Source organism: Oncorhynchus mykiss, chromosome 25 (assembly GCF_057628025.1).
Source record: "Oncorhynchus mykiss isolate SJ-2025 chromosome 25, ASM5762802v1, whole genome shotgun sequence".
NCBI classification, from domain to species: Eukaryota; Metazoa; Chordata; class Actinopteri; order Salmoniformes; family Salmonidae; genus Oncorhynchus; species Oncorhynchus mykiss.
In genome coordinates this window covers 8,138,815-8,149,712 of record NC_143046.1, presented here as the reverse complement: position 1 = coordinate 8,149,712, position 10,898 = coordinate 8,138,815, and the positions used below count along the sequence as shown (strand labels likewise).

General features: G+C 45.7%; 1 protein-coding gene across 2 annotated transcripts in view; it reads right to left on the bottom strand.

Annotated features, from left to right (window-relative positions):
- Nucleotides 1-8,119: 8,119 nt before the first annotated feature.
- LOC110504482 (annexin A6) overlaps nt 8,120-10,898 on the bottom strand; it is a 93,157-nt gene continuing 90,378 nt past the window's right edge. For both annotated transcript variants that reach the window (XM_036969860.2, XM_036969858.2), the window contains exon 25: nt 8,120-8,951. In XM_036969860.2, coding sequence (XP_036825755.2) covers nt 8,892-8,951 — 60 coding nt within the window. In that variant the 3' untranslated portion in view covers nt 8,120-8,891. The remainder of the gene's footprint in view (nt 8,952-10,898) is intronic.

Below are 10,898 nucleotides of genomic sequence, written 5' to 3'. Positions count from 1 at the left end.
CTATTGAGTCTGCCGATAAGAATGCGGTCATTGACAGAGACGAAAGCCGTGGCCAGGTTGATGAAGACGGATGCACTGTACTGTCTTTATTGTTGGTGATAATGTTATTGTTTAGGACCTTGAGCGTGGCTGATGTGGACACCCATGACCAGCTACGAAACCAGATTTGGATTCAAAATGCTCTGTGATCTGTTAACTTGGCTTTCGAAGATTTCAGAAAGGCAGGGCAGGATGGATATAGTTCTATAACAGTTTGGGTCTAGAGTGTCTCCCCCTTTGAAGAGGGGGATGACCACGGCAGCTTTCCAATCTTTGGGGATCTCAGATGATACGAAAGAGAGGTTGAACAGGTTAAGCCTTAGATTTCTAGCCTCTTGATATTATTGTGCTGTCTGATTTGAATAGCTAGCATTTCGATGGCTATAGGAAATAGATATGCCAGTAGTGGACAACCTTGTTTTACTCCTCTTGACAGTTTAATTATTTCTGAGAAGTAGTCATTATTTACTATTTTACACCTGGGATTACTATACATAACTTTAACTCATTGGATAAGAGATTCTCCAAAATGTAAAAAAAAAGTCCAGGCATTTATATAGAAATTCAAAATTTTATCAAAGGCCTTTTCAAAGTCAGCTATGAATACCAGGCCTGGTTTCACATATTTTTAATAGTGTTCTATTGTTTCCAGTACTTGTCTGTCACGGGCGTCCTCCTCTTCATCTGAAGAGGAGAGGCGAGAAGGATCGGAGGACCAAAATGCGACGTGGTATGTGTTCATGATGAAATGTAATACTGAATACAAACTACACAAAAACAATAAACGAAATAACGACCGGGACGCTAATGAGAACTGTGCTGACACAAGCAATCAACATAGACAATCACCCACAAAACCCAACACAAAACAGGCTACCTAAATATGGTTCCCAATCAGAGACAATGACTAACACCTGCCTCTGATTGAGAACCATATCAGGCCCAAACACAGAAACAGACAAACAAGACATCCAACATAGAATGCCCACTCAGATCACACCCTGACCAAACAAAACATAGAAACATACAAAGCAAACTATGGTCAGGGTGTGACATTGGTGTGACATTGTCTTATATTATCTCCATGTAAAAAAAAAAAAACCTGTCTGGTTAGGATGAACAATATCCGACAATACCTTTTTAATTCTATGCACTATGCATTTTGCCTGGATTTTAGCATCACAACACCGCAGTGTAAGGGGTCCGTTTTTTTTTTAGGTGGACTGGATCTTTTATATTTACCACCAGGGTCCTGTTTCAGTCATAGTCAAATCTAACCACCTTACTGAGTTTGTGATAGTCTACCATTTTTATAGGACTGGTTAAAACATGCTAATAAGCAAACCTTTTGAGTACATTGAAAAATATTTGATATACTTCCCATTCAGCCCTGGAGTTTTCCCAGACTTGAACACTTTAATTGCATCTATAAGCTCCTCCTCTGTAACTAGTCCTTCACATGAGTCTTTCTGTACAGCTGTTAAGTCGACACTAAATTAATTAAATTAATTAAATTAATTAGAGGAAACGGAGGAGACTGAAATGAAAACATTTAAGCTTTTAAAGTGCTTCCTCTTTCAAAATATTGTTTGGTAAATCATGGATGAGTTTCTGTGAATTATTTTTGTTAGCATTTCTGTGAATTATTTTTGTTAGCATTTCTGTGAATTATTTTTGTTAGCATTTCTGTGAATTATTTTTTGTTAGCATTTCTGTGAATTATTTTTTGTTAGCATTTCTGTGAATTATTTTTGTTAGCATTTCTGTGTTGGAAGATCAAAACGTAATTCGGTGCATTTTCTTCCATTTTCCATCCAGTTCGCTTCATTTTTATAATATATTACACTTGATCTTTCTTGAGTTATTTTTTTGTTTTTCCTCTAAACTTATTCTGAACCTCTATGTTACAGTTTTTTTGTTGCTATACATCTGGACTGAGTTCTTTAGACCTCAATGGTTTTGTTTTAAAGATGAGTGTTGAATTGCATGGCCTCTTAAAAGCACATTTTATAAAGTGTTCCTTACAATAAGGGGATCTGCTGTACCTATGTTGTGTAGGAAAAAGTAAGTTATGAATTATTCTTGGTATTGGTTAAAAAAAATGTTTTGTCATCCAGTAGGCTTTGAATACATTTCCAATATCCTTGCGGAAATTCTGTAAGTGTAATGTGTTATGTAACCAGTTATGTGATGGTTCGACCGCATTCTGTCCCCTTTCAACACTTTTTAAAAACTTTTGGTGCCAGTGTAACGGATGTGAAACGGCTAGCTTAGTTAGCGGTGCGCGCTAAATAGCGTTTCAATCAGTGACGTCACTTGCTCTGAGACCTTGAAGTAGTGGTTCCCCTTTGCTCTGCAAGGGCCGCGGCTTTTGTGGAGCGATGGGTAACAATGCTTCGTGGGTGACTGTTGTTGATGTGTGCAGAGGGTCCCTGGTTCGCGCCCGGGTATGGGCGAGGGGACGGTCTAAAGTTATACTGTTACACCAGAGAGAATGACATAGGAAAGTAGTTAAGACGACTAGCTTGATTGAGCCTCCGCCATGTATATCTCACAAGGTCAGGATATTTAAGCCTCCATATATCCACTAGTTTCAATATATCCATGACATTTGTAATTTCCTTAAGTGCATGGGAGATATTGAGGGGATAACCTTGTCTTTCAAACCTCGTTTTCCTCGTCTATCAACCCCCCCCCTACCCTACCATGCCCAGTTCAAAGGCACTTCAATATTTTGTCTTGCCAAGTCAACCTGTCTCCTCCATTTAATCTGATTTAAAAAGTGACATTAATAAGAGATCATAGCTTTCACCTGGTCAGTCTGTCATGGAAAGAGCAGGCGTTCATAATGTTTTGTATGCTCAGTGTCTATGCATAGTCCTGGTCAGTCTGTCATGGAAAGAGCAGGTGTTCTTAATGTTTTGTATACTCAGTGTCTATGCATAGTCCTGGTCAGTCTGTCATGGAAAGAGCAGGCGTTCATAATGTTTTGTATACTCAGTGTCTATGCATAGTCCTGGTCTGTCTGTCATGGAAAGAGCAGGTGTTCTTAATGTTTTGTATACTCAGTGTCTATGCATAGTCCTGGTCAGTCTGTCATGGAAAGAGCAGGCGTTCATAATGTTTTGTATACTCAGTGTCTATGCATAGTCCTGGTCTGTCTGTCATGGAAAGAGCAGGTGTTCTTAATGTTTTGTATACTCAGTGTCTATGCATAGTCCTGGTCAGTCTGTCATGGAAAGAGCAGGTGTTCATAATGTTCTGTACGCTCAGTGTCTATGCATAGTCCTGGTCAGTCTGTCATAGAAAGAGCAGGTGTTCATAATGTTCTGTACGCTCAGTGTCTATGCATAGTCCTGGTCAGTCTGTCATGGAAAGAGCAGGTGTTCATAATGTTCTGTACGCTCAGTGTCTATGCATAGTCCTGGTCAGTCTGTCATGGAAAGAGCAGGTGTTCATAATGTTCTGTACGCTCAGTGTCTATGCATAGTCCTGGTCAGTCTGTCATGGAAAGAGCAGGTGTTCATAATGTTCTGTACGCTCAGTGTCTATGCATAGTCCTGGTCAGTCTGTCATGGAAAGAGCAGGTGTTCATAATGTTCTGTACGCTCAGTGTCTATGCATAGTCCTGGTCTGTCTGTCATGGAAAGAGCAGGTGTTCATAATGTTCTGTACGCTCAGTGTCTATGCATAGTCCTGGTCAGTCTGTCATGGAAAGAGCAGGTGTTCTTAATGTTTTGTACGCTCAGTGTCTATGCATAGTCCTGGTCAGTCTGTCATGGAAAGAGCAGGTGTTCTTAATGTTTTGTACGCTCAGTGTCTATGCATAGTCCTGGTCAGTCTGTCATGGAAAGAGCAGGTGTTCTTAATGTTTTGTACGCTCAGTGTCTATGCATAGTCCTGGTCAGTCTGTCATGGAAAGAGCAGGTGTTCTTAATGTTTTGTATACTCAGTGTCTATGCATAGTCCTGGTCAGTCTGTCATGGAAAGAGCAGGTGTTCTTAATGTTTTGTATACTCAGTGTCTATGCATAGTCCTGGTCAGTCTGTCATGGAAAGAGCAGGCGTTCATAATGTTCTGTACGCTCAGTGTCTATGCATAGTCCTGGTCAGTCTGTCATGGAAAGAGCAGGTGTTCATAATGTTCTGTACGCTCAGTGTCTATGCATAGTCCTGGTCAGTCTGTCATGGAAAGAGCAGGTGTTCTTAATGTTTTGTATGCTCAGTGTCTATGCATAGTCCTGGTCAGTCTGTCATGGAAAGAGCAGGTGTTCTTAATGTTTTGTATGCTCAGTGTCTATGCATAGTCCTGGTCAGTCTGTCATGGAAAGAGCAGGTGTTCATAATGTTTTGTACGCTCAGTGTCTATGCATAGTCCTGGTCAGTCTGTCATGGAAAGAGCAGGTGTTCATAATGTTTTGTATACTCAGTGTCTATGCATAGTCCTGGTCAGTCTGTCATGGAAAGAGCAGGTGTTCTTAATGTTTTGTACGCTCAGTGTCTATGCCAGAGGAAATATATAATTTCTCTCATAGTTCTGGTCAGTGAAATAAAGAATGTAATGGATGTGATTAAAACAAGCTATTATATTAACTATGAAGACCACAACATACTGTGTTTTTAAGATTGGATGACTTCTATGTATTTTTGGTTCAGCGAGTGGGAGAGGCAGCGAGTGGGAGAGGCAGCGAGTGGGAGAGGTAGAGAGTGGGAGAGGCAGCGAGTGGGAGAGGTAGAGAGTGGGAGAGGCAGAGGGTGGGAGAGGCAGAGAGTGGGAGAGGCAGCGAGTGGGAGAGGTAGAGAGTGGGAGAGGCAGCGAGTGGGAGAGGTAGAGAGTGGGAGAGGCAGAGGGTGGGAGAGGCAGAGAGTGGGAGAGGCAGCGAGTGGGAGAGGCAGTGAGTGGGAGAGGCAGCGAGTGGGAGAGGTAGCGAGTGGGAGAGGTAGCGAGTGGGAGAGGCAGCGAGTGGGAGAGGCAGCGAGTGGGAGAGGCAGAGAGTGGGAGAGGCAGAGAGTGGGAGAGGCAGAGAGTGGGAGAGGCAGCGAGTGGGAGAGGTAGAGAGTGGGAGAGGCAGAGGGTGGGAGAGGCAGAGAGTGGGAGAGGCAGCGAGTGGGAGAGGCAGTGAGTGGGAGAGGCAGCGAGTGGGAGAGGCAGTGAGTGGGAGAGGCAGCGAGTGGGAGAGGTAGCGAGTGGGAGAGGTAGCGAGTGGGAGAGGCAGCGAGTGGGAGAGGCAGCGAGTGGGAGAGGCAGAGAGTGGGAGAGGCAGAGAGTGGGAGAGGCAGAGAGTGGGAGAGGTAGCGAGTGGGAGAGGCAGAGGCAGAGTGGGAGAGGCAGCGAGTGGGAGAGGCAGCGAGTGGGAGAGGCAGAGAATGGAAGAGGCAGTGAGTGGGAGAGGCAGAGAGTGGAAGAGGCAGTGAGTGGGAGAGGCAGTGAGTGGGAGAGGCAGCGAGTGGGAGAGGCAGCGAGTGGGAGAGGCAGCGAGTGGGAGAGGCAGAGAATGGGAGAGGCAGAGAGTGGGAGAGGTAGCGAGTGGGAGAGGCAGCGAGTGGGAGAGGCAGAGAGTGGGAGAGGTATTGAGTGGGAGAGGCAGAGAGTGGGAGAGGTATTGAGTGGGAGAGGCAGAGAGTGGGAGAGGCAGAGAGTGGGAGAGGCAGAGAGTGGGAGAGGCAGAGAGTGGGAGAGGTAGCGAGTGGGAGAGGCAGAGGCAGTGAGTGAGAGAGGCAGAGAGTGGGAGAGGCAGAGAGTGGGAGAGGCAGAGAGTGGAAGAGGCAGTGAGTGGGAGAGGCAGAGAGTGGGAGAGGTAGCGAGTGGGAGAGGCAGAGGCAGTGAGTGGGAGAGGCAGAGAGTGGGAGAGGCAGAGTGGGAGAGGCAGAGAGTGGGAGTGGCAGAGAGTGGGAGAGGCAGAGAGTGGGAGAGGCAGAGGCAGTGGGAGAGGCAGCGAGTGGGAGAGGCAGAGAATGGAAGAGGCAGTGAGTGGGAGAGGCAGAGAGTGGAAGAGGCAGTGAGTGGGAGAGGCAGTGAGTGGGAGAGGCAGCGAGTGGGAGAGGCAGCGAGTGGGAGAGGCAGAGAGTGGGAGAGGCAGAGAGTGGGAGAGGTAGCGAGTGGGAGAGGCAGAGGCAGAGAGTGGGAGAGGCAGCGAGTGGGAGAGGCAGCGAGTGGGAGAGGCAGAGAGTGGGAGAGGCAGAGAGTGGGAGAGGCAGAGAGTGGGAGAGGCAGAGAGTGGGAGTGGCAGAGAGTGGGAGAGGCAGAGAGTGGGAGAGGCAGAGAGTGGGAGAGGCAGAGAGTGGGAGAGGCAGAGAGTGGGAGAGGTAGCGAGTGGGAGAGGCAGAGGCAGTGAGTGGGAGAGGCAGAGAGTGGGAGAGGCAGAGAGTGGAAGAGGCAGTGAGTGGGAGAGGCAGAGAGTGGGAGAGGCAGTGAGTGGGAGAGGCAGAGAGTGGGAGAGGCAGAGAGTGGAAGAGGCAGTGAGTGGGAGAGGCAGAGAGTGGGAGAGGCAGTGAGTGGGAGAGGCAGCGAGTGGGAGAGGCAGAGAATGGAAGAGGCAGTGAGTGAATTATACAAAGTGCCGTATCCAAAGTAGTAGCCTATCCCGAATAGAGTACCATTTGCTATTCCCTAAATAGTGTACTACTTTTGGCCTGGGCTCTTGTTAAAAGTAGTGCACTATATAGGGAATAGGGTGCCATAGGGCTCTGGTTAAAAGTAGTGCACTATATAGGGAATAGGGTGCCATAGGGCTCTGGTTAAAAGTAGTGCACTATATAGGGAAGAGGGTGCCATAGGGCTCTGGTTAAAAGTAGTGCACTATATAGGGAAGAGGGTGCCATAGGGCTCTGGTTAAAAGTAGTGCACTATATAGGGAAGAGGGTGCCATAGGGCTCTGGTTAAAAGTAGTGCACTATATAGGGAAGAGGGTGCCATAGGGCTCTGGTTAAAAGTAGTGCACTATATAGGGAAGAGGGTGCCATAGGGCCCTGATCAAAAGCAGTGCACTATATAGGGAATAGGGTGCCATAGGGCTCTGGTTAAAAGTAGTGCACTATATAGGGAAGAGGGTGCCATAGGGCTCTGGTTAAAAGTAGTGCACTATATAGGGAATAGGGTGCCATAGGGCTCTGGTTAAAAGTAGTGCACTATATAGGGAAGAGGGTGCCATAGGGCTCTGGTTAAAAGTAGTGCACTATATAGGGAAGAGGGTGCCATAGGGCTCTGGTTAAAAGTAGTGCACTATATAGGGAAGAGGGTGCCATAGGGCTCTGGTTAAAAGTAGTGCACTATATAGGGAAGAGGGTGCCATAGGGCTCTGGTTAAAAGTAGTGCACTATGTGTAGGGAATAGGGTGCCATTCAGGATGTAACCAAGGAGTTTCCTGATTCTAAATCTCTGCCCAGTGTCCCTCTGCCAATATCAATATTTAATCACTGAACGTTACCCAGAAGCTACCCAGGTAGCTAAACATAGTGTACCACTGACAAGGTCCAAATAGCATTCTATTCCCTATATAGTGCACTGCATTTAACCAGTGCCCAATGGCACCCTATATAGTGCACTGCTTTTAACCAGGGCCCAATGGCACCCTATTCCCTATATATAGTGCACTACTTTTAACCAGAGCCCTATGGCACCCTCTTCCCTATATAGTGCACTACTTTTAACCAGAGCCCTATGGCACCCTCTTCCCTTATATAGTGCACTACTTTTAACCAGAGCCCTATGGCACCCTATTCCCTATTATAGTGCACTACTTTTGACCAGGGCCCATAGGGTTGTGGTCAAAAGTAGTGCACTATATAAGGGATTAGGTGCCATTCTGGTAAGTAGAGATGTTGACACAGCCTTAACCCTGATCCTGCTGTATCTGCAGCACTGTCAAGAGGAAATCAACACAGGGCATTACCGTAACACGATCTCAGTCCAAATGAGTCATTACCCCATCATCAGTGCATATCACACAGAAATGTGGACCTAAGAGCGATTTAGTTGCAAATGTATTCAATGCAGTTTCCAAAATTGTATGTGCATTTATACCAATATAGGTCATATCTTATCATTCAAATCTGTTTTCAAAAAAGAAATGCCAACAGAATACAGTACTACGACACAGTCCTTTTATTATCAGGAGACACAATGTAACGTTCCTAAAACCATACAGTATTTATTGGATGGATGACCTATTGACCTATTGCATTGTAGAAGCGCCATACAAAACACATCAAGCCCTCAATAGGTTGATAGACACATAGCCAAGCAGTTTCCTATCTCTCACTTTCAATGTAAATACCACTAACACTACAGGGGTTCTGGGAAAAAAAATGAAAAAAAAAATATTTTGACATGAAAAAGACTGACACAGAGGTGTCAGCTATCTGACACAGAGGGGCCAGCTATCTGACACAGAGGTGACAGCTATCTGACACAGAGGTGACAGCTATCTGACACAGAGGTGACAGCACAGAGCTCCAATGTTCCAATACTTTAAAAATGCATCATTAGTTATGGATAGGTGTAAGCATAGCAAGGTTATCATCACTTGAACCAATTTAGATCTGTGATTACTTGAAGAAAGCTAGGAAAGAAGAAAGGAACAGAGACTCTGTGGGGAGGCTGTTGAGGTCATAGGTCACTTTGGCAGAGGAGTGGCAGCGGTGAGGGACAAACAGAGCAGACGGACTATCCCCACTGGGTTCAATGTGGATGTATACACAGCACAGTTGACCGGTAGATTGACAGCTTCAGTTGGTGTTCTAGAGTGTTCCAGAAGCTCCACTGGTGTTCTGGAGCCTTCTGGAAGCCTGCTGGGTGGTTCTGGTTCTAGAGTGTTCTAGAGCCTTCAGGAAGCCTGCTGGGTGGTTCTGGTTCTAGTCTTGTCCTCCACACAGCATCAGCAGGGTCTTACGGTAGTCCCCTGAGGTATCACCCTGAGAGAGGAAGCAGCAGCTTTTTAGGAACTTACTAAAACAGACTCCGTCCCAAATGGCACTATATAATAATAGGGGACCATTTGGGATGCATACAAATGTTTTTTTTGTTTGTTGTTTTTGGTGTGAATTTTACCCCCTTTTTTCTCCCCAATTTCGTGGTATCCAATTGTTAGTAGCTACTATCTTGTCTCATCGCTACAACTCCCGTACGGGCTCGGGAGAGACGAAGGTTGAAAGTCATGCGTCCTCCGATACACAACCCAACCAAGCCGCACTGCTTCTTAACACAGCGCTCATCCAACCCCGGAAGCCAGCCACACCAATGTGTCGGAGGAAACACCATGCACGCACTGCGCCCGGTCCGCCACAGGAGTCGCTGGTGCGCGATGAGACAAGGAGATCCCTACCGGCCAAACCCTCCCTAACGACGCTAGGCCAATTGTGCGTCGCCCCACGGACCTCCCGGTCGCGGCCGGTTGCGACAGAGCCTGGGCGCGAACCCAGAGTCTCTGGTGGCACAGCTAGGGATGCATACAGGAGAGGAAGGAGTATTTAGGGTCTCTTTTACTGAGTGTTTATACAGTATATGTTATTATATCATATATTATATAATTAACCAATAAGGTCTGAGGGGGTGTGGTATATGGCCAATATACCACGGCTAAGGGCTGTTCTTAGACCCGACGAACCGTGGTATACGGTCTGATATACCACGGCTGTCAGCCAATCAGCATTCAGTGCTCGAACCACCCAGGTCATAATCTAAGTTATATAATATGTGATATAATCTAAGTTATAAACTGGGTTGTTTTTACTCTTATAATTACGTTGGTAAACAGTTTATAATAGCAATAAGTCACCTCTGGGGTTTGTGGTATATTGACCAATATACCACGGCTAAGGGCTGTATGCAGGTACTCCGCGTTGCGTTGTGCCTAAGAACAGCCCTTAGCCGTGGTATTTTAGCCATATACCACACCCCCTCGGGCCTTATTGGTTAATTCTATCATATGTTATATAGCTATATAAATATTCTAAGTTATTCAGGGCGGGGTAATCAGTTAGGGATATGAACAGCTCCCACAGTAAAAGCATTGTCAACTCAATAATGTCACACAGACACAGTAACACAGACACATTAACACACACACAGACAGATACAGTACATCACAGAGACACAGTACATCACACAGACACATTAACACACACACACAGTACATCACAGAGATACACACAGTACATCACACAGACACATACAGTACATCACACAGACACACACAGTACATCACAGAGATACATACAGTACATCACAGAGATACACACAGTACATCACAGAGATACACACAGTGCATCACACAGACACATACAGTACATCACAGAGATACATACAGTACATCACAGAGATACACACAGTACACCACAGAGATACACACAGTACATCACAGAGATACACACAGTACACCACAGAGATACACACAGTACATCACAGAGATACACACAGTACATCACAGAGATACATACAGTACATCACAGAGATACATACAGTACATCACACAGACACATTAACACACACACACAGTACATCACAGAGATACACACAGTGCATCACACAGACACACACAGTACATCACAGAGATACATACAGTACATCACAGAGATACACACAGTACATCACACAGTACATCACAGAGATACATACAGTACATCACAGAGATACACACAGTACATCACAGAGATACATACAGTACATCACAGAGATACACACAGTACATCACAGAGATACACACAGTACACCACAGAGATACACACAGTACATCACAGAGATACACACAGTACATCACACAGTACATCACAGAGATACATACAGTACATCACAGAGATACACACAGTACATCACAGAGATACACACAGTACATCACAGAGATACACACAGTACATCACAGA